This window comes from Dromiciops gliroides, chromosome 4 (assembly GCF_019393635.1).
Source record: "Dromiciops gliroides isolate mDroGli1 chromosome 4, mDroGli1.pri, whole genome shotgun sequence".
Lineage (NCBI taxonomy): Eukaryota > Metazoa > Chordata > Mammalia > Microbiotheria > Microbiotheriidae > Dromiciops > Dromiciops gliroides.
In genome coordinates this window covers 426,992,812-427,017,582 of record NC_057864.1, presented here as the reverse complement: position 1 = coordinate 427,017,582, position 24,771 = coordinate 426,992,812, and the positions used below count along the sequence as shown (strand labels likewise).

General features: G+C 35.9%; 1 protein-coding gene across 1 annotated transcript in view; it reads left to right on the top strand.

Moving 5' to 3' along the window:
• OLFM3 (olfactomedin 3) overlaps positions 1–24,771 on the top strand; it is a 73,270-nt gene that overhangs the window by 19,857 nt on the left and 28,642 nt on the right. Inside the window, 1 exon segment of the mRNA XM_043964695.1 lies at positions 14,971–15,126. Within this exon segment, the coding sequence (XP_043820630.1) occupies positions 14,971–15,126 (156 nt within the window).

Sequence of the window (24,771 nt, the reverse complement as noted above, 5' to 3'; positions counted from 1 at the left end):
TGTTACATTTTTATGTACTTCTAATACAAATAGATAATGTGTGTCAAAATAGATTCCATTTTATAGATGACTATCTTTTCTATACTTAGCAGGATTGAAAGTTATAATAGTTTTGGTAGAAGAAAAAATGTATATGTCATCAAGGTAGACAATACTACTGGCTCAAACTATATATTTTCATGAAGCATCTTTGTCACATCCATGTGTTATTGAGAGCTTCTTGTACTATTTATGCAAAAAAAAAATAAAAGTCCTTTACTTTCTAGTTATGTTTTTGATTGATCTAATAAACCTCTGTTTGAATATCACCTTTATCATAAGTGGCATCGCCATAGTTACTATATAAGAGGCTTTATCTTATACCAACAATAGGATTTGAACATTTGTGCGCTTCCCATATATGTGCTCAGAGTTTAAATACCTCTTTAGATCATTATGATTTTCATTATAGGCAAATTCTGACTCTTAGAAAATGTGATTTATTTTGTGTTGGTTATTCAGAAAGCAATGGATTTGTGGTTTTTGTTTTTGTTTTTATTTTTAGCAAAATTGATTTTTAATAGCTACATAATTGCTACTAACACTGAGTAATTATTTTTCTTCTGGACACTCTCTACCTAAGCATGTGATAAGGCCTAGATATCTCATTTAATTAGTATAGGGAGGGCCAAAAGTCATGAAGGGGTCTAATGTTTTAATAATTTTTGAAAATTATTTTTCTTTATTTCATATACTGTATTTACTGTAAATGATGTTATGGTATTGCAAATTAAAAACAAAAATAGAGGAGTTATTGAATATTGAAACCCTTTTGTGACTTCATGATTTTTGGCCTACCTTTTACAAAGACCCCTCCAAGTGGGAAAACTACCTCCATCAATAAGGGTAAACATCTGTGTAGCTAAAAAATCTTAAAGTTGCCTAGAATACTGAGTTTTTACTTTCTTGGGATCACACAGTCTATATGTTTAATAATCAGGACCAGAGCTAGCTTTTTATCTATTATTTCATGATGACTCTCTATATCTTTCCAAATATATGGTACCCAGCACCAAAAAACTATAGGTATGGTCTGACTAGGTGGAGAACAGCAGACCTATTATACAAAGTGTGGCTCAGAAGAAAGAGCATTGGCTCTGGAATTGGTGGACATAGGTTCAAATTCTGTTTCTGGTGCTTTCTACAAGACCTTGGACAAGTTCCTTGCTTAACACCTCTGCATCTGAGTTTCCTCATCTGTAAAATGAAAAGATTGCCATAGATGACCTTGAGGATCCCTTCCTAATTTAAATCTATGCTCCTATGGCTTTCTTATCTTTAAATATTTCTTGGCTACTTTATTATAGTAGACTCTTTGATGGCTGCTTCCTTCCAGAGCCAAATGAAGTACAACTGGAATATGTACAACATGTGTATAGGTTCATCAAGCATCAAATATGCATTTGACAGTTGAACCCAAATAGTGTTGATTAATGGATCAATGTTAACTTAGAACAGGCATCCTTAATCTTTTTTGCCTGTCATTTACCCCCTTGACAGTCAGGTGAAGCCTACAGGCCCTCATCAGAATCACGTTCAATTGCCTAAAGTAAAATAAATAGAATTAAAAAGAAAACAATTATATTGAATTCAATTATCAATTTTTTATTTGAAAGTTCAAGAACCCCAGGTTAAGAACTCTAGAATTAAGGATATGAACAGAAAGTTTTCACATGAAGAAATTAAAGCTATGATGGAAAATGCTCTCCACATTCAGAAAAAGAACTATGGAGTCTTAATGCAGATCAAAGCATACTGTTTTCACTTTTTTTGGTTGTTGTTGTTTTTTCCTTCTTATGTTTTTTTCCCTTTTGTTCTGATTCTTCCTTCACAACATGACTAATGTGGAAATATGTTTAATATTATTGTACACATGTAACCTATTTCATATTGCTTGATGCTTCAGGGAGTAAAGTGAGGGAAGGAGGAAAATTTGGAACTCGCAATCTTACAAAAATAATGTTGAGGGCAGCTAGATAGCGAATTGATAAAGCAACAGCTTTGGATTCAGGAGGACCCAAGTCCAGCCTCAGACACTTGACACTTACTAGCTGTGTGACCCCGGGCAGGTCACTTAACCCTCATTGCCCTGCAAAAAATAAAAAAAAAATTGAATAAAATTTTTTAAATGAATGTTGAAAAATATGTTTACATGTAATTGGAAAAAATAGTATTAAGTGGGGAAAAAAGACTTCAACTTAGAGGAAGTATCTAGTGGAGTGACTTGGAATAAAACTATGCTGGATAACAGAATTGAGACCAAGAAATAACTCATTAGAATGTAAGATCCTGGAGGCCAAGAACTTATTTTTTTATTTATATACCCAGAACTTAGCACAATATCTGATACTTAATTACTTCTTGTTTATTAGTTGATTGGTTGATCCTGATAGTCTTAAACAGGGGACACAATCTTACAACATAAATGTAGTAAGGATAAATGTAAAGATATGTTTGCATTTTAAAAAATTTTACAAGTACAAAATAAGAGAAATGCCTAATAAAGACCAGAAGATTTTGGTATATTTCAAGATCAAAATTAATTAAAACTGTGACATGGCAGCCTGATAAGCTAATTTGTTCTTAAGCTGCATCAATGGAAGCACAGTGTCAGCAACAATGGAAAGACACTGTGGCATTAAAAAAAAAATTTAAAAATTTAAAAAAAAAGAACCTTGGATTCAGTAGTAGAGGAAGTTGAAGTCATAGAACCAGGGTTCATATTTGGCTTCAGCTACTTACCACTTTCATCTATCTTGAGAGGGACATGATTTATTTGTGCCTGAATTTCATTTCTGAGAAATGAGGATAATCTCCTGAGAAATGAGGACCCCTTCTTCCTCCAAATCTTTGAGCCTAAATCCTGGGTTTGAATTTTTCATCTCCTATCATTATGTGAAGTTTTTAGCATAAATACTCTTTAAATTCCCCTCAAAATTTAAATCTTCTGCTAATCCTCTCATATTCTTCTTTGGTCACACTGTATCTTGAGCACTTCATTCGTTTCTTGTTCTTGTTTCTTATATTAGGAAGGCATTGATACTAGACCCATTATTGCATTCCTGAAATTCCTAATACTAGAAGATGCTGAGGCAGATGGATTGCTTGAGTTTGGGAGTTCTGAGCATCATTTAGGGCCAAAGCAGATGGTCGTCTGCACTAAGTCGGGCACCACTATGGTGAACCCCCAAGAAGAGAAAGCTTGAAGCTGCCTAAGGAGCAGTGAATGGACTCATGTCAGAAATGTAGCTGATCAAAGTTTTTGTGTCAGTCAGCAGTGGGATTGGGCCATTCATGGTCCCTGTGCTTCCATTCTGGGCAAGAATGGAAGATGTAGCCTCAAAAACAAAATAGGATTTACACTGACAAGCTCATGTCCAAAGGAAGGTGACCAGTGTGACTAAGAAAAGTTAAATCCTGTCCAAAAGAAGAGAAAAATTGGCAGAATATTATCTCAGTCTTCAAATATTTCTTCTCTATATGATCTCTCTTTGGATGATCTCATAATTTCCTGTATGTTCAACTATTATCTCTAGACATAGTACTCCCAGACGTTATATCCAGGCCTAATCTATGAATCTGAGAGATCTTCCTAAAGTCTTTATTTCTATTGATACCACCACCATCATTTTAGTCACTCAGGTGAACAACCTCACTCATTCTGAACTTTTCCATTTTCCTCATCCTTTTTACCCAAACACTTGTTAAATTGCATCAATTCTCTCTCCATCATATTTCTCACATAGATCCTTTTCTTTTCACTCACACTGTAACTATTCTAGCTCAGAAACCCATCACCCTCCAGCTGACCTATTACTGAACTTCCTAATTAGTCTCCTTGCCTCCAATCTCTTCCCTCTCCAATCCATCCTCCACACACTTGCCAAAGGGATAGACCTGAAGCATAGTTCCTTACTCAAGAAGCTCTGACAATCTCCTCTTGCCTCTAGAAAAAAATACAAACTTTTTCTGTTTGCCTTTTAAAACATTTCCCAATCTAGCTCCAGTCTCCCCTTCAACATTTTATGTTTCATCCAAATGTTACTATTCCCTATTCTCTGTACATGATATTCCATCTCTTGTTTCCCTGTTTTTCCCAGCCTTTCCTCCATGCCTAAACTATGCCCATTCCTTACCTACACTTCCTAGAATCCATAGTTTATTTAAATTTAAGCTCATGAGCCACTTCCAAGATGAAGTCTCCCCTTATCCTCCCCAACCTAGTTTCTATTGCCTTGTCTCCTAGAAATTAATTCTGTGAAATGGTGTGGGATGGAAATATCTATTCCATTTATTTTTGCTCTGCATGTATATTTCTTTAAGTTTAATTTTCTATGTATGCATTGATTTCTTCCCAATAGAATGTAAGTACCTAGAGGGTAAGAACTATTATTTTGGAGGGAGTGGTGTGGAATACACAGTTATTGAAGATTCATGGAAACTCAGAAATGACAAGAGTCTCTGAAGTTTGGAAAGTGCCAAAGGATTACATTTTGCAACCCAAAATGCTGAAATGCGAGATAAGAGCATCAAAATCAACAACAACAAAAAGGATTTTATTGATCTCTTAGCTGAAAATAGCACTGTACACTTTCAAGTTCTGAACAGTTTTTTGAATCAGCACAGAGATGTCTTTAGACTACAGCAAAAGTTAGCAACCTGCCTGAAGGCCCTCAAAGTCTTTGGTATCTTCTAAAATCTCATCAAGGTGTATATATTCATTGCAGTTTTCATAATGTTAACTTTCTTGGACTTCCTTTCTTTGAGAAGGAGTGGCACAAAGACTTTCAATTTGTAAAATTCATGAATTAGATTTTTACACACTCCTCTTCCTTAGTGTTGGCTTCCTCCATCTCTCCACTATCCCCTTCGGGTCCTCCATGGAGGTGTAGGTGTCTGACAGTTCCCACTTTTAACCTTGTTTCCCCTAATCTAGCATAGTGTCTGGCCCACAGTAGATGATGAATACATTCTCTCTCTCTCTCTCTCTCTCTCTCTCTCTCTCTCTCTCTCTCTCTCTCTCTCTCTCTCTCTTTCTCTTTTTTTTTTCTTTTCTTTTCTTTTTTTTTTGCAGGGCAATGATGGTTAAGTGACTTGCCCAGGGTTACACAGCTAGGAAGTTTCAAGTGTCTGAGGCCAGATTTGAACTCAGGTCCTCCTGAATCTAGGACTGGTGCTCCATCCACTGAGCCACCTAGCTGCCCCCAGACATTCTCTTTTTAATGGATGATTGAACAGGAGAGGCTTAAATGTTATTCTGTTTGTCCCAAGAGAAATAAATGTTGCCACAACATAAGAAAAAACTTCAGTTTAAAACTGGAAGTGATGTCCTAAGGTAGAAGTACATGCCCCAACTCCAGAAGCTTTCAATCAGGGTCCATATGATCAGTTTTCTAAGATGTAAAGAACTCTCATTGTTCAGCTAAAGGTTGTTCCAGATAATGCCTAAGTTCCTTTGTTGTTCTATACTTTTATGAACACTTGAGGTAATAAGGTTATCCATCTTTTGGGGAATCTTTATCTTGGGAATATTGTGTCACTATGGAGTTTTTGTTTCCTTAACTACTCAAGCCTTCCCAAAATGCATTTTAATTTATATAGATTTGTATGGTTTTTAACTCATTTTTTTTTCATTCATTTGTATGGTATTTCATTCATGACTGTTACTGGGTCTTCCTTTATTTATCTTCATCATCCTGGAAGCATAGCTCTGCTCTTTGAAACATCCTTAGGATAGGTCTTTATTGATTGCTTAATTAATCAATATGCCAATCAATAGGTTTTCATGATTGGCTAGCATCTATATGAGGTGGCTAGGTGGCATGGTGGCTAGAGCACTGGGCTTGGAGTAAGGAAGACCTGAGTTCAAGTCCAGCCTTAGACACTTACTAGCTGTGTGGCTCTGAGCAAGATACTTAACTCTGCCTCAGTTTTCTCTTCTGTAAAATGAGCTGGAGAAAGAAATGGCAAACCACTCCAGTATCTTTGCCAAGAAAACCCCAAATGGGGTCATGAAGAATTGGAAAAGACTGAAATGAATGGGGGGGGGAAGCTAGGTGGCACAGTGGATAAAGCACCAGTCCTGGATTCAGGAGGACTTGAGTGCAAATTTGACCTCAAACACTTGACACTTACTAGCTGTGTGACCTTGGGCAAGTCACTTAATCCTCATTGTCCCATGCAGACAAAAAAAAGACTGAAATGAATGAACAGCAACAAAGTACCTATATAGCATTTTAAAGTTTGCAAAGTGATTTATAAATATTATCTCATTTTATTGTTCCAACAACCTTGGTAGGTATTTGCAATTATTGTCTTTGTTTTACATATGAGAAAATTAGCCTGTTGGAAGTTAGGTGACCCTGTGCTTAGCAAAACACCTAGCATATACTAGGCACTTAATTAATATTTATTGACCAACTGATTTGCCCAAGGTCATATAAATAACAAGTACTTAAAATTGAATTTGGATTCAGGTCTCTGTGATTCCATGTTCTGTATGCTATTCACTGTACCACCTACCTTCCAGCTTCAGCTAGGTAGTAATTAACCCTCTCTCATCACTTTGATAAGTGCTGGGATTGAGGGTGTACATCAGCAATATAAAAGTCATCCTAGTATTTATATGACCTGATGTTTGATGGGACTAATTTTAGTTACAGCAAAAATCATAGAATCATAACATTTTACAGTTGGCAAGGACCTACAAGATAATCTCATCCAAGCTGCCCTTCAATGAGGAATCCCTTCTGTAGCATCACTGACAGATGGCCCTCCAGCCTCTCTGTGTGAATACTTCCAGTCAAGAGGAACTCATGCTCTCATGTCATAGTCAGAGCAGTAATTTACTATTGAACTGCTTCTTTCTTTTATTTTTTTCTTTAACTGTAGGATTAAATTATAACAATAGCTACCTAGTATTTATATACTGCTTTGAGGTTTCAAAAGCATTTTACAAATATGATCTCATTTAATCCTCACAACAACCCTTGGGAGGTAGGTACTATTGTTATTCTCATTTTACAGGAAAGGAAACTGAGGCATACAGAGGTTGTGACTTGCCCAGGGTCACATAGATAGTTAGATGTCTTAGGCAGGATTTGAACTTTAGGTCCTATGCTCTATCTACTGCATCACCATGCTGCTTTTTTTTTTTCCAGGGTAATGAGGGTTAAGAGACTTTCCCAGGGTTACAAACTAGTAAGTGTCAAGTGTCTGAGTCTGGATTTGAACTCAGGTACTCCTGAGTCCAAGGCCAGTGCTTTATCCACTGTAAGCTGCCTTTTAACAAAAACAAATCCTATTCACTCCTATACTAAGTTTTTTAATTAACCCTGTGATATAGGTAGTTCAAGATCTGCTATCTCCAGTTCTTTTGCTAAAAGGTTAATCTTTTCTACAAGATCACAATGCAACAGGCAGAAGTTTGTTGTTGTTGGGTTTTTTCTGGGTCTTTTAAAGCATTTATTCAGTACTTACTATGTGCCAGATACTGTCCTAAGCATGTTACAACCATTCTTTCATTTGATTTTCACAACGATCTCAGAAGGGAAGTGCTATTGTCATCCTCATTTTACAAATGAGGAAACTTAGGCAAAAAGAAGCAAAGTGACTTGCTCTGCCAGAGTCATAGAGCTAGTGTTTGGGGGCCAGGTTTAGATTTAATTCTTCTTTGGCAGGTAGGAGGCGCAGAGGAGTCAGGAGGACCTGAGTTCAAATCCGGTCTCAGACACTTAACATTTACTATCTGTGTGACCCTAGGCAAGTCACTTAACCCCAATTGCCTCACACACACACACAAAGACAGTAAATTCAGTTCTTCTTGACTCCAAGTACACCACTGTATCCACTGTATCCCCTAATTGCCTCCAAAAAAATAGTATGATATTATTTGTAAAGTTCATTGAGATTTCAGATAAAAAGTGCATACATATTTGTTTTATTCAAAAGCATGTAATTCATACATGCAGAATAAATGTTTATTCCTTTTGTTATAATCATTTGCTTTTTCTTATCTAAAGTATATTCTTTTTTGTATTGTATTGATTATTATATTTATATTTACAACTCCTCCCCCCAAATGAACAATAAAATAAAAATATAGACCTCATATAAAATATGAATAGTTAAGGAAACAACAAAAAAAATAATTACTAAATTTACCACATCAAAAAAAAAAAAGTGGGGACAGCTAGGTGGTGCAGTGGATAAAGCACCAGCCCTGGATTCAGGAGGACCTGAATTCATATTTGTCGTCAGACACATGACACTTACTAGCTGTGTGACCCCGGGAAAGTCACCTAACCCTCATTGCCCCACCAAAAAAGACAAAAAACAAAAACAAAACAAAACAAAAAAAAAAAACAAGTTTTCCTATTCTGCATTTTAAGTTCATCACTTTCTGGCAGAAGGCAAGTAATAGAGAGACCTCATCTATAGTCCTCAAGGTCATCCAGGTTTATCTTTGCATTGATATGAGTTCTAAGTCTTTCAAAGTGCTGTTTCTTTATAATAGCACTGAATAAATTGTTTCCCTTAGTTCTACCTACTTCACTTTGTATCAATTTAGATGAGATGGGACTGACCAATTTATTACTTCTAGTGAGAGGGAAGATGATCAGGTCCTGTTATCTATCCTTTAGCTGCTTCCTAAGATCTTTTAGGTTTTATCATCTTACCTACCTATGATTTTCAAACTTTAGTAATTTATCAAAGTAATGACAGAAGGTTAATTACTAACTAGCTAAAGCTGGAAGGGAGGTAGTGCAGTAAATAGAGTACAGAACATGGAATCACAGAGACCTGAATTCAAATTTAACTTTAAGCATTTGCTATTTATATGATCTTGGGCAAATCAGTCAGTCAATAAATATTAAGTGCCTAGTATATGTTAGATATTTTAGGTTCTTAATCCTAAGGGCTCAGGGGCCTTCCTATTTGTCAGATGACTGTACCCCTAGGACTTCTAAGTTTTTCATTCTGCCCTACAGCTAAGATTTATTTTAGCATTGCCTCCCCCAATTATAATGTAAGTTTCTTGAAGATCTGTGGGGTGGGTATCTTGCTTTATATATTTACATTTTAGCACTTAGCACAGTATTTTTATTCATTCATTAATAAGTATTTGTGAATAAACTGAGTATCATCATGCAGAGTTGACCTCTATATTATTTGAATTCCTTAACCTTATATGTTCTAGTGCTTCCAATTTAAAGATGATTATTTTTGGTAGGGAAAAGAAAATCAAAATTAGAATTGAGTAGCCCCATTTTCTCTTTGTCATGCATTATTATTATCTCATCCACCAAAAGCAGTGTTTATATCATCTTCCTCCTGCTTATGACTTCAAATCAATTCCACAATCATTTATTGCTTTTTTTGCCCCCAGATCAACCTCATTTATTCTACAAATTAATCAATTTCTGCCAAAGCCCCAACATTTAAAGGAGAAAGCCTCAATAGCTGGTGTCTGAAAAAAAAACTTTTTAAAAAAGCTTTTATAGTAATTCTGTAACTCCTTCCTTTCTTCTCTTTTCTCACTGCTGAACAGACGTTAAAAACTTTCCTTTTCTCTCTCAGAATCTTCATTCATTAACTCTCCCCTTCTTATTCCTTTCATTTTCTTTTTCTCTTTTCTTTCACTTCTCTTCTTTTTCCTTTTTCCTCTTTTTCTTTTTCTTCCTTTTCATTTTCCTTTTCCTTCATGTTCCTTTTGTTTCTTGGCTAAATTTTTGGACTTTGTGTTAGACAGTAAGTGAGCAGGAATGGGAAGGGATAAAGATGCTAAAAAGTCACTTTGATCAGAAGTTCCTATAACTCAGAAAATTAGAGAACAAAAATAGTTGCAATTCCCCCATATATTTATGAGTAAATTTGTGAGGATATTTTAAATTAAAAAAAAGATACTTTGAGGGAGGAAGGTAACATCCTATCTTTCAAGTCATTGGCCAAAGAGTGAGGAAATTGCAACTCCTGGTAGTACATTTAGTGGAAAATAGAGAAATTGTTAAGGAAATCACAAGGAATTTTTTTTTCATCTAAGTGCGAGAAGAATATAAAGAAAATAAAAGGTAATGTTTAATCATTATTATTCATATTTATTATTTAAATTATCATATTTATCATTATTAGTCTGCAAAGCACCTTATATAAATTTTGTTTCTTGAGTTATGTATTCCAACAACTTGCTAGTGTTATCCCTATTTTATATATTTACAATTAAAGTTCAAGGGCTTTAAGTGACTTGATCATATATTTAATAAATGTATGAGATAGGCATGAACCAGATATTACTCACTCTGGACAAGTCCCAACATACCTATGTTGTCTTCCTTGGGCCATGGGTTTCCTCTTAGAAAGTGCTGCTTTATTATTATGCAGTGCACTTATTTGCTGTAACAATCAGTCCAGAATATTTGGTGACTAAATAAATAAACAACCAAACAAATAAATGAATGAATGGAATGAATTTATAAACGAGTGAATAAATAAACCAAATGAATAAATAGGTAAATAAATAAATATAAATGAATAAATAAATTAAATGAATACATAAATAAACATATACACACATATATATATATACATATGTGTATCTGTATATATGTATATGTGTGTATGCATGCATGCATGTATATTTTGTCTTACCATTTTCTCATTGTGTTGTTTCAAAATAATAATATATTCTATTCCAGTTCATTTCTGTTTTTGTTTACTTCTTAAGCCTTCTGGACTGCCCCACTCTGGAATTTGGCCATTATTTTTGGCAAAAATACAACACTTTAATCATTTTACTACGTCTTTTATTTCCTCAGTACACATAACCTTTGGGCAGAGTCACTTCCTTAACTGTCATACAATCTGGAATTGATTTTCAGTAAAAATAATGTTTTCACTCCTGTCTCAGCCCTCTTTTACTTGACAATGTCAATCATACTATTAAGTTTTGTCAAAGCCCTTACAAGAAAGATAGTGTTATTACATGCTCACAGAGAGCTATAACTAGGAAATGTAACTGGGATTTTGCTGTTGGGAGCAACTTGGAATTTAGAGGGAGGCACTTTCAGTCTTTCTCCCAATGCAAAAACAACAGAGTTAAGCACAGAATTACCTAAAATAGAAAGCTAGATGGCCCACTTCCTTTCCTTGGTGTTTTTACTCTCTTTTGGCAGCTGCCTCAGGCAAATGTTACTGTGTATTCATCATACCCCTCTTACCCTCTCCCCTCATTGTGACATACCTAGGAATATCCCAAGGGTCTCTACTTATATATCCTACCTCCCCATTTATGTCCCAGGATTCTTACCTATTCCCAACTGAATAAAGGGTATCATTTTGGTTGGTTAGTCCTGGGTGCAAAAAACTGCTAATTGTAGTATGATTTCAAATATTACCATCTCATGGATAGAAGGAGAAAACAACATTGGAATTATAGGAGAATTATAATAAATGACTAGTAATGATAGCAACATATTGTATATCCTAATTGTCATGATTCCCTAATTACATTTGGATTTACAGGAATGATTTATAGAGGATATAATATGGCAGCCAAAAAGAAATGTAAAATTATATTTATGGTGTATTAAGAAAAGTCTAGTACCCAGGATGAAAGAGATAATTTTTGAAGTATTTTGTCCTGGTTGGACTACATTATGTTTCTTGTGTTCAGTTCTGGGTGGCACATTTTGGGAAGCAGTTTGACAAGCTGGCTTCCATATAAAAGGTCACCACTAGAGTGAGGAAATTTAAGACAAAGATTGATTGACAGATCTAGGACTGTTTAGCTTAAAAAAGAAAAGCCTTAGAGGGGGTACTTGATAGCTGTCCTCAAGTATTTAAAGGATTGCCATATGTAAGATGGGTTAGAATTGTTTGTTCCTCTTGGGTCCTTAAAGCATAAATAGAAGCAATATATGGAAGTTACAGAATGGTAGTTCTATCTTTCTCTGTAAAGGAAATCCTTCCTTTAAAATTAGTTTTCTTTTCTTCTTTCTTTTTTTTTTTGAATATAGTTTTCTTAGTGGGGTGGGCTGCTTTATAAGGTACTGAGTTCCTCATCTCTGAAGATCTTCAGGTAGAGGTTAGATTATTCATTCCTAATGGAAGTAGTAGAAGAGATTACTATTCAGGTCCAGGCTGAGCTAGCTGAGCTCTAAATCCCCCTCCAGCTCAAGAATATGTGATTCTTTGAATGTCCAAGATATTATTCATGAGGAAGTATCTAACTACTATTTCAAGAATAGGAATAAAAGTTTCTTATAACAACCCCAGCTTTGGCCACCAGGATAATAACTATCTAAGTGCTGCATTAAAAAGAGTATCATTCTAATAGGTTTCGGTGACCCCAGGAAGAAGCGTTACCCCTCGACATCATGGGAGCAAAATAGTCATATGTACCATAAGGGATAAGATGTAGCTACAATCAAGAATTTGATCTTTTATGCAACAGATTCAATTTACCTAAAAGATAGATTTAATCTTACACCCTGATAACCTTCTAGCTGTGCACACATAGGATAGCATCAGAGGGATTAATCTGTAAAATTATCATAAATTGGATCTGAGAGAGTCCACAGAGAATCACTAAGGGATCATAGTCTGGAGCTGGAATAAAACTCACAGGCAGCCCATCTACTTCCACCACCTCATTTTACAGGGGGCTCAAAATATTCTCCAGAAAAGCCAATGCTTCCATTTTTAGTTTCTCTAAGGCATTTAGGAGAACAGGTGTCTTCCATATTTTACCATTTATGGATGACAGAGTTAATCCAAGAGAATGTGAGTTTAAATTTAGGAAATTTAAATTTGTATCATCTAGGCGAAGAAACCTGTTTAAATTTATAGTGAAATGAAAATGATTTATCAGAAAAAGGAAAAGGTACAACAGCTGAGTCTAGGAGTTCTAAGCACAAGGAGGTATATGAAAAGGTTTACATATAGAAGATTAAGGGCTAACATTTTCATGAGATAACAGAAACAAGCAAGCAATCATTACAGACTGGCTCCTCATAAATAAAGTTATAACTAGTCTAACTCATCATTGAGTTTGTTGAGATTGGAGTGAATTTCTTATCCTTTTAATGATGGTCTCTGGTATGGAAATTTTGTGGCCTGTGTCACACACAAATCAGATCCAGTTATGGCCAATAGCAAAAGCAAATTGGAACCCAAAGCCTTTTGAATTACCAATTGTATTTGTGCTTAATCCTCAACTATATATTACTGCTAATCATAAAATACTTTCATAGCAATTCTTCTCCCTCTAGCTTCCTTTTCTAATATAGTGCAGTGAAGATCAGTAATTATCTGAAATGATCAGGAAATCTAATGGCACGCAACAATAAGGACATGGTGATCTCTAGGAGGGATCCAGCTGCTTGAAAGTATATGTCATGGAATCCTTTCTTAAATTACATATTAATACCTAATCATAACAAAATTCAGGGAAAAAAATGATAAATTACAACATGTACTGTTAACAGGTTTTACAATTTGTTTCTGTTATTTTGCCTTGGTGGGAAAGAGAGGACAGGACGTGGGCCAGACTTTTCAATTCATTGTTTTAAGGAATTACCCAAGGGTACTAGAGGCTAAGTGATTTCCTCTAGGTTTTACAGCTAGTATGTATCCGAAGAGAGGTCTTGAACTCAGTTCTTGATTCTCTGGTCAGCCATCTACTAACTATAGCCAAGCTATCTGTCAAATTTTCCTTCTGCTACAGAAAAACAAATAACAAAATGACTTTTTCTTATGGGCATCATGATGCAATGAAGAATTAATATAGACCCATGAAGAAAATTCAATTGCCCACTATCACCAAGGGGGGGAAATCATCTTTAAAAGAAATTAAATTTTCATTTATCAGTTAATTTCTTTCAAAACCACATAACAGGCTTTAACTATGTCAGAACCTCATTTTCAAGTGGTAGAGGGAAGCATGATTGGAAACTGTATAAGTTGGTTGGCAACAGGATAGGGAAAAGGCCAGGGAAGGATGCGTTAGCAAAACCCAGCACCTTTCTGTCTAAAATTCTATCATTTATGTTAACCATGTGACTGAATGTCCAGTCTATGCTGTGAACTGCTATTTGTCTCTTTGCAACAAAGGTCACGTGTCACTTTCACTCAAAGGATACAACTTTCCTGTCAATAATTTTATGTCTACGCCACAACACTTAAATGATTCTTTGTACCCAATGTGGTAAGTATTGTTTTAATATTTGTGTAGAGTATGTTCTGCTCCTCTAATGCACAGATCACGTTTAATAATTTGTTTAAGTAGCATACTATCATACTGTTCAGTGTTAAACTGGTGAGCTTGATGGATAATTGGGATTCATTATTAAACATCACATTCAACCTCTGGCCAGTTCACTCTTGCCTCTTTGAGTGTCACAAAGTGAATATACTGAGTAAATAATGTACTCACCTTAACTGGATACCTAAACACCACCCACAACTCCCAAGCAGCCATATTTCTTTCTAATTAAAGGTTTTAATACTTTCAATACTATATCTAATTTTAAAAAATAAAGGGTAAATAAAGTTTCTTCTAAAACACCAAATTACATCAAGGTATGACTTTATGTATGTCAATTTGTACCAAGGTTGATAGATTTTAGGCTAGTTTGTTAACCAATTTATTTACTATTTTGATTGATTGAAGGCTATTTGTGTTGTTGGGGCTATTTTTTTTTATAGCTTCTTACCTATATACAATTTCTCAGTGGCTGGACTTCTAAATATTTGCAATGTGAAATTAGTATTCATAAAACCCATCATTTTGTAGTCCTAGATTTAAAACTTTTACCACAGGAAAACATTCCTAACCAGTTATTAGAATAAGAATGTCATTATAAAATTAACCAGTAACTGCAATATGTCTCTTAGTGGACAATATTCCTATAGCCAATTTTCTTCTCTCACCAGGTTCAGAATATGTCACAGTCCATTGAAGTCTTAAACTTACGGACGCAGAGGGATTTCCAATATGTTTTAAAAATGGAAACCCAAATGAAAGGACTGAAGGCCAAGTTTCGGCAGATTGAAGATGACCGGAAGACATTGATGACCAAGCATTTTCAAGTAGGTTTTACTTCCATAGTCTTTGGGAAAGCCAGTGGGAGAAAAGTACTGAACCATGCATGATATATTAACTGCATGCATTTCTACTAGAAATAAGTGCTCATACAATGTTAAAGACTCATTTGGGAAAATATTCATTTAACCACTAAGAGTGACCATTAGTTGTAAGATAGTAGAGAAAGCTCTTTATAAATAGAATCCTACTCCATTATGGAAATGTGGAGAATATGTCATGATTTAAATGTATTTGAATATCTGTGATAACTAGATTGCTTAAAGTTTTTTTTTTAATTTTCTTACTGCTAGCTTTTCTATTTCTGCATATGGCACCATCTTCCTGTAAAGACCTAAATTACTAACCAGAGAAGCATCTTTGACCTTTCCTTCTCTCTCACCATGCTCAAAATCCAGTTACCAAATCTTATTTCACACATCTATCTCTTCTTTTCTGTTGACTCACCAATGTCTTAGACTAAGCCTCCTTTAACTTTTAAGACTCTAATGGCCTCCTAATTGGTCTCTTTGCCTCTAGTCAATACCTCTTCTCAATCTTTTCTTCACATAGTTTTGTTTTGTTTTTTAAACTGAAAGGTATGACCATGTTTCTCCTTTGCTCAAAAGCCTTGGTTGGCTCTCTAATATCTATGGGATAAATAAACATTCTATAGCCCATTGCTGTTATGTTTCCATAAATCTGGCAGTAGCCTACATTAATAAAGTCTACCTTTATTCCACACCACTGCTCTTCACAGACATCACCATGCCAGCTGAACAAGACTATTTATTGACTTCTCTGATTTAATCCCACCTTCTCTTGCCTGGATGCCTAACTCTGTCGAAATCTCCTTGCTTCAAAGTTCAAACTCATTTGCCCCACCTCTTACAATAAACTTTCCAGATCCCCTAGCTAAGAATTCTCTCTCTCTCTCTGTCTCTCTCTATGTCTCTCTGTTTCTCTGTCTCTCTCTGTCTCTCTCTGTCTCTCTGTCTCTGTCTCTGTCTCTGTATCTGTCTCTCTCTCTCTGTCTCTCTCTCTCTCTCCTCTCTTTATATTTTCTTAGATAATTTTGCTTGGATCTCCAATTTTTCCATAGTCATATTCTACCTCACATCATGCTTCTTTGAAGACCTATCTGACCTCCCAAGAACAAGTATGGTATTGTTTTTCCTCTTTGTAGCCAAAGAACCTATCACACTGCTTACTCAAAGCACATATTTATTTTTGTCTTTTAAAATAAGTTTTATTGATTTTTTTACATCATCATAGTTTTCCACATTTGATTGGTTAGTTGTTGTCGTTTGTACTCAAAAGGACCAAAATGACACTCACTATGTCTGGTTCAAGGTATAGTATTTCCCAACTGTGGCTGATCTGCACCAATATGAGCTTGGAAAGGGCTACTCAGAAGTCAGGAAAGATAGTCCATATTAACATTTAAAGTGAAGATGTTTCTAATTTGCACATCTCAAGTTTCTTTTTCCAGTATCTCTCTCTCTCCCAGAGAACCCACCTATATAAAATATTTTAAAGACAAAAACAAGATGAAAAACCATTATAACCATTTGATAAACTGAAAAATTCTGAAAACATGTGCAATGATATGTAACACCATGAACATTTGGTTGGGGATGTCCTGTCATAGCAAGGATCTATTTGTATATTTATTTATTTGTTTGTTTATTTATTTGCTTATTTATTTATTTGTGTGTTGTTTATTTATTTGTGGGGCAATTGGGGTTAAGTGACTTGCCCAGGTTCACACAGCTAGTAAGTGTCAAGTGTCTGAGGCCACATTTGAACTCAGGTCCTCCTGATTCCAGAGATGGTATTCTATTCACTGTGCCACCTAGCTGCCTCTAGAGATTTATTTTTATATGGCATTGAATTAAACCCTTAGGTGGGTACAGGAAAATGATCGCCAGCCTTTTGGATTACATGTTACCTTAAAGCTAACCTTACTGAAGGTTTTCAATCCTCATGCCCCATATTCAAAATGAAGGGAAATAAATTCTAGAGTTTACCATGCATATGGACACAAATAAAATTCAGATTATTTTTTTATGAAGAAAAATTAATTCCATATACATTTTTAGTATTTTAAGTTTTTAAATATTTTTCAGGATGCCTTTTCACAAATTAGTGTGATACTTGATTCTTTTGTTATTGAATAATTAATAATAATAGCTAGTATTTATATAGCCTTTACTATGTGGTAGGCACTATGGTAGGTGCTTTGTAAATATTATCTCATTTAACTCTCACAGTAACTCCATGAAGTTGATGATATTATTTTCCCCATTTTACACTTGAGGAAACAGAGACAAACAAAGGTTAAGTGACTTGTCCAAGGTCACATAGCTAGTAGCTGAGTCAAGGTTTGAAATCAGGTCTTCTTGACTTCAGGCCCAGTATTCTATCCACTGTACCACGTAGCTGCCTTATTAACCAATCGTTTTATTCTCAAATTTAGTGTTTGAAAGAGATGCCTACATGTCATATTCAGCCTTTGATTTGTCTTTCTCTTGGAATTTGATTGAGAAAAACACTGACAATGCTGATTCACAGAGATAAGGCATAATAAATGCAATTACAACCTTTCAAATAGTTTATGAACAGGATATGTTTCTCCAAGGATACTCCCTAAATTTTTTACCTCCATTGATTGTGAGTCACAGTTTCTTGTTATTGCAGAGATCAATTAGATCACCTTTCTCTGGGTCATTGTTGATTACCTTTTTCCTTAGTTCAGCATGAAAAATGTCTCAAATCTATAAATCATTCACTTGTCTTTTGGTCCATAAGAAGTATGTCTGAAAAAAAAAAAGAAGTATGTCTGCATCTTTCTTTTTCATAATTTACAGATGTTCCAAATGATCTTTCCTCTTAGTCCCCTCATTCTCACTCTTCTCCCTGGAATCCACTTTATTTCAATAATTCAATAACTTTACTACTTTCTTTAAAAAATTTAATATGACAATATAATTAGTTACTAGATATTCCCAGTGTTGTTTTGACAAGCTTCCTGTACGATCTGGGGTCTTTCATACCTTAGGTTGACAACCCTTGGTGTCAAGGATATAAATTATCAAATTATGCAATTAAGTATATTATAATAATAAGATGAGCAAATTCTGGAATCATCAGATACTGATGTCCAAAGTTCTTCTAACAAAGTTCTTCTAACAACTGCGCCTCTTTGAGGGAAGTTTAAATATGTTTTCTGGCCTTCATATTTAATAATGCAAGAGGATACCATGAAAAGATTCTGAGTGCTAAATATAGTCAATGACTTCTAAGGATAGAGGGGGAAAACCCTTTGTCTTGTAGGTTTTAGTAAGATAGCAAAATATAAGAAAAACCAAACATAAAATAAGAGAAATATGTTGTATGTCACCCATAAATACATTAAAGTTTTAGAATTCTGAGGTTCACAGCCATAGGTTTTATGACAATATAATTCTGGGAAATTGCTGGGTGTTGGTGTTGGGTCAGTTCCATTCAGTTTCCAGGTGCATCTGTCTAATACCTCTCATCTCTTTCTTCTTTCACCCCATATATACATGTGTGTATATTACATACAAAACATGTAATGTGCATCACATGTATTACATGAAATCAGTCTTAAAATTAAAATAAGAAACAGAAAAAAATACTTCTTATCTTAAAAATGTGGGGTGTTCATACATTTATTATGTCCACTTCTGCTGACTTTTGTTTTAGACACAATGTTCAGAGAAGGGACATTCTAGATTGTGTGAAGACCTGGTGTTTTTGCCATATGAAAATAACTTGAGGGATCAGCGAATATTTAGTCTGGAAAAGAGGAGGCTTAAAGGGATATCAGAGCAGTCTTCAAAAGTCTGAATAGCTGCCATATGGTAGCTAGATTTAACCTCTTTCACTGTCTTGTTTGTAACCAGGACATTGCACCAATGGGTAAAGTTGCAGGGAGGTATATTTTGAACCAATTTTGACCCAAAGAAAAAAAAATTCCTAATAATTAAAAATGGTCCAAAAACTGAATGTTTTTTCTTGGTACTCTTGGTATTTTTCATGATATTGTCTCAGAAGTCTTTAAGTAGATAATGGATAACTGTTCTTTGGGGATTTTGGAGACTGGATCCACACTTTGATATGAGGAGACAATTAAAACTGAAATTCTAGAATTATTTGTTTTCTTGCCTGATCCTAACCACAAATAAACAAAAATAGCAGGAGGACATGTATCATCTAATAAACCAATTCCTCTGTGTACTCAAATGGGTTAAGTGGCTTGTCTAAAATCTCAGAACCGGTCGGTGTTGAAGCTGGGGTCGTAAATCATGCCCCCTGCTTCTGCATATTAATCTCATTTTTGTATTTTTTTTTTGTGGGGCAATGAGGATTAAGTGACTTGCCCAGTCACTAGTAAGTTTCAAGTGTCTAAGGCCAGATTTGAACTCAAATCCTCCCAAATGCAGAGCCAGTGCTTTATCCACTGCACCACCTAGCATACTAATCTCAAAGCAAAAATCTGAGATATCTGGAAACGGAAAAAGTACAGAAGAAAATGGCCTCAGTTGTTGTGTACTATTTGTTAAGATGCATAAGAGGAAAGCAACAACCAGAACGTTGAACATCTCATTGGAACCATTAAGGAGTATTTGAAAATGTACATTTTTTTTTATTTAAGAAATTGTCATCTTGAATATTACCATAACTAATGAGCTAACTGTTCTCTACTGCTTGGGTTGTTCTTGCTGTTATTCTCGGTTTGTTTTCCCTTTGTGGGAAAAAAAAAAGGTCCAGTACTTTATGCACTGACACACTGCCTCCCAGAATAAAAAATACTCCTAAAATTGAGGTATTTTAGTCAATAGCAAAGGGAAAAAACAACCAGACAACGATGCCGATAGGAATTGATTAAATCTTTTCATAGCGCTGCATTTTAAATCACTGTGAAGTGGTAATAACACACACTGTTGATCGATCTTCTCCTTGAAGGGTGACTAACCTTTCAATGAAGCCCACTTCCTAGATGATATCTTGCCGTTACAATGTGAGGCCTCTGGGTATTATATTCCAGCACAATAGAAACACTCAGAGAAAATATTGCTCAGGGGTGTCAGAATGTGGCAGTTCCGTGCGAAGCAGCCTCCTTTCCCTCATTGGGCTTCTGAAATAATTGGACAGAAGCTTCCTGTGGAAGTGCTTATGTTGCCTCACTTCGTTTATGGATCAAAAAGATTCAAAGATCCTTTCAAACACCTTAATTTCTAGAAAACACCTTTCAAAATAATAGGAAAAGTAGACTCCCCACCGTTATAAGTTGGTGGAGGGGGAATTTCAGAGTTTAAGTCTGTTCTCTTCTTCTCAGGTACGTCCCCTCCATAGTCTCAGTTTTTGCTCCAGAGTGAAGCACTCTTTTATATGACAGGCTTTCAATATTTAATAATAGCTGCCATGCCTCCCCTCAATCTTTTCCCCCCTAGCACCTTCTACTGATCCACTAAGCATGAACTGAATTTTGCAAATAACTTTTAAAACAACAAGATATTTGTGATCTTACAGTTTAGAAAGTACATAGGACGTTTACTGGGAAATTTCGGGCTCAATAATGCAAAAAAAAATCTATTAAAATGTCTTCTACAAATTGAGAAAATAATTTCCAGTGCTAATTCTCAAAGTTAAAACACACAACCTTGCATATAACAAAGAATGACATCAGTGTCTAATGTGAATCCCAAAGCTTGTCTAAAATTTTGAGACAGAAACATACAGAGAGAGAGAGAGACAGAGAGACAGAGAGACAGACAGAAAAAGACAGAGACAGAGACAGAGAAAAAGATAGACACAGACACAGAGAGAGATTGGAGAGGGAGCAAAGAGAAAGAGAAAGAACCAGAGATGAAGGACAAAGTGAGAGAATATTAGAACATCATATACAATCTATTAACTTCTCTAGCACATTATTCTCATATCATTTAAGTCAATTTAAAAGCTTACCAGAAACAAAGGAAGGGATGTTTTAGCACTTTAGGATTGTTAAGACCCATGAATGAGGACTGACTGTATGTACTATTCAAATTAGCCAAATAAAATAATTGACTAAATTTTCATTCACATTTAGAGATGGGCTGATAAATGTTTAACAATAGCTTCTCTGGGGAAAAAAGGAAAGAAATGTATGTACAACCTGCTTTTCATCCACATTACTGACATTTTTTTCCATCACTTTCTCAAGTCTTGCCAATCAACAAAATAATAAATGGAGCACTGATTTGTAATGTTATAAAATTTGTAGTGGTATAAATACTCACACAGAATATTTAACAATCAGCTCTCCCAAGCCATTTCCAACTGTCCCTAGTATGACCCCGCTATATAGTTGTTGTTTTTTTAATCATAATCTGTGATTTCATTTGTGTGGAGAATCCTCATTGTGGAAACTTCCTCCACCAATAGAGACTGGCCACTCATTTGTAGCTTTTAGTCTTAGAGACCAGGCTGGCACAATGAGAGATCAAGCATTTTGCCTCTAATCATGCAACTAGAATTTATCAGAGGCAGAGTTTGAACCAGATATTTCTGACTGCAGGACCAGAAAGCAATCTAATGCCATGTAGCCTCTCAAAAGAAAAGCTTAAAACAACTTTTATTCCCAGATGGCACAGTGCCCAGCACAAAGTAGGCACTTTTATTTACAGACTGGCTTAGATACATGCTGATTTGATAAAGAAACACTTTATAAATCTAGGGTTTCCATATCATAGAAAATCATAGAAGATGAGACTATAAAGATCACCTATCTTTATCCTTTCATTTTGTAGATGAGACAACAGAAGAATAGAGAATATAATTGGTTGGTTGGTTGTTGTCTCTCATTCCTGAAGAGGACCAAAATGACATTATGATGTTGGAATCAAGGTACAATGTTTCTGACTGTGGCTGATCAGACCAATATGAGCTTGGAAGGCTCTACCACAGGTCAGGCACAAATAGTCCACATGAAACTTTGGAATAGAAATGTCTATTTGCTTATCTTCCATTTCTTTTGAGTTTCTGAAATTCTGCTTTGATAATAGAGCACAAATCCTTCTTTGATGAGGATGTGCCATGCTAGACAGTTCTTTGCCAGTGTCTTCCACTGAAGCCAGAGATCTTCAGAGAAACCATGAGAGTGTCCTTGTTCAGAGAGATCTGAGAGAGCATATAAGAGACTTTCCCAAAGTCAAATAATTGGTGAGTGGCAATGCCATCAGTTGGATATAGTCCACCTGATTTAGCTGGTACATATTTTCTGTTATGCTTAACTGTCCCTTATGATAGGCATTTCAAAAATTCCAAAGCATCCAATGGGATCCCCCCAAAAGAAGAGTAAATGTCTTTGGGACACATGAAGGAATCCATGCCCTTTGCATGTCATAGATGGCTAAAATTGTAATATTGGTGAATGAAGCATCTTGTCATAATAAATATAAAGCACTGAGGTTGTCAGGAAGATATAGGTTAAAATCCTGCCTCTGACACACACTAGATGTGAAAACATGGGCAAGTCAATTAATCTCCCAGTGACTCCCAACATTCATCTCTAAGGCTGTTAGTTACAGAGGAGTTTATCTTTATCTTTGACATGCATTTCTGATAAGAGTTTCTCAATCTGATGAAATTATAAATTTGGACCTACAGGCAGAAACCTGCTACATTTTGGGTTTTGTTTTGAGCAGGATCTGAGTTCAGATTTTGGCTCTGTTACTCACTATCAGTGTGACAATGGACAAATCTCTTTAATTATCAGTCACCACTCATTCTTCAAATGATAGTCATGTACTACATGACTCCTAAGGTGCTTCCAACTCTAGAAATATAAGTATGGTCTGGGACTTCATTGGTATTGAGAAAGTGCCTACTATGTGCCACACATTTTTGTCAAACATTGTTACCAATGGAATGGAGGAATATTGGAGTGGAGGGAAAAAATGTTGCTTTAGGTTCTACTGATGCAGATCTGTACACTCCCCCCCCCCCCCGGGCAATGACGGTTACATGACTTGCCCAGTGTCACACAGTTGATATGTCTCAAGTGTCTGAGGCCGGATTTGAACTCAGGTCCTCCTCCTGAATCCAGGGCCAGTGCTTTATCCACTGCACTACCTAGCTATCTCAGATCTGTATACTTTTTAAAACAAATGTAGTAGCCAAAAAATAAGCTAATGTGATTTGGGACTGCATTAAGTACAGCAGAGCTCCAGGAATAGGGAAATGGTAGTCCCACTGGGCTCTGCCTTCATCATTCTTCATCTGGAGTATTATGTTCAGTTCTAGGAAAGAGAGTTTAAGGGGGATGTTAATAAGCCTCAAGTAACCAGAGAATGGCAACCCTGATGGCAAAGGGCCTTAAGACCATGACACATGAAAAATGGGTGAAGTAACACTTATGCCAAAGAAGAGAAGACCCAGAGGACATGCTAACTGTCTCTGAATATTTGAAAGACTGCAATAGAGAGGAAGGGTTAGGCTTAATTCTGTTTGATTCCAGAAAACAGCAGCAGGAACAATGGGTTGAAGTTGAAAAGAGGTCAGTGTAGGCTCCATCTCAGAGAAATTTTCCTAATAATGCAACCTATCCAAAAGTGGCATGGGCTGCCTCCATCAGCAGTGGGTTCCCCATCCTGGGAGCTTAAAAGCATGTACTGAATAATCATTTATTAGATATTTGAAAGAGTGAGATTCTTTCAAGTATGGCTTAGAGTAGATGAGCACTAAGTTCCTTTTTAAAAGCTCCAATTATGTGATACTCTGCATCTTCCTGGAGCTGTTGTTGTTTGTCCTTTGTTCTTGAAGAGGACTGTGACATTAGGGTGATGTCATGACTTGCACTGAATTGAATTTAAGTGAGGGAGGGCTATGCAAGGTCCCCAAATTACTCTCTCATCCAAAGCCATCTGGGTCCAATGGCAAGATATATACCAGGACAGCTGTAGATAGCCCTGGATTTTTAAGGCAACTAGAATTAAGTGACTTGACCAAAGTCACACAGCTAGTGAGTGTCTGAGATGACATTTGAACTCAGGTTCTCCCATATTCAGGACCAGTTCTCTATCCACTACACTACCTAGCTGCCCCAATTTCCTAGAGCAATGAGGGGGCTGATTGATTTCCCAAGGATCACACAACTGATATGTGTCAGAGGCAGGCCCTGAAACCAGGTCTTACTTGGCTCCAAGGATAACTATTTGATTTGCAATGCTGACTCTCATAATGTATTTAAAAGAAAAAGACAGGTTGTCCCCTCAAATGTATGCTAGAGCAAGCTTGAATTGGCTTATGAGAGTCAGTTGTTAAATTTTAAGTATGAACATTTTTGTTGAACAGTGTCGTTCTGTTTTGTCCAGTTCTTTGTTGACTACATATGGAATTTTCTTGCAAAGGTACAGTAGTTTGTCATTTCCTTCTCCAGTGGATTACAGTAAACAGGGTAAGTAACTTGCACAGGGTCACACAACTAGTAAGTGTCTGAAGTTGGATTTGAACTCAGGTCCATCAAGCCACTGAGCCACTGAGCTGCCTCCAAGGCAAACAGAGGGTAAGTGACTTGCCTAGGGCAACACAGCTAGTAATTGTCTAAGGCCAGATTTTAATTCAGGATTCCAGGTCCAATGTTA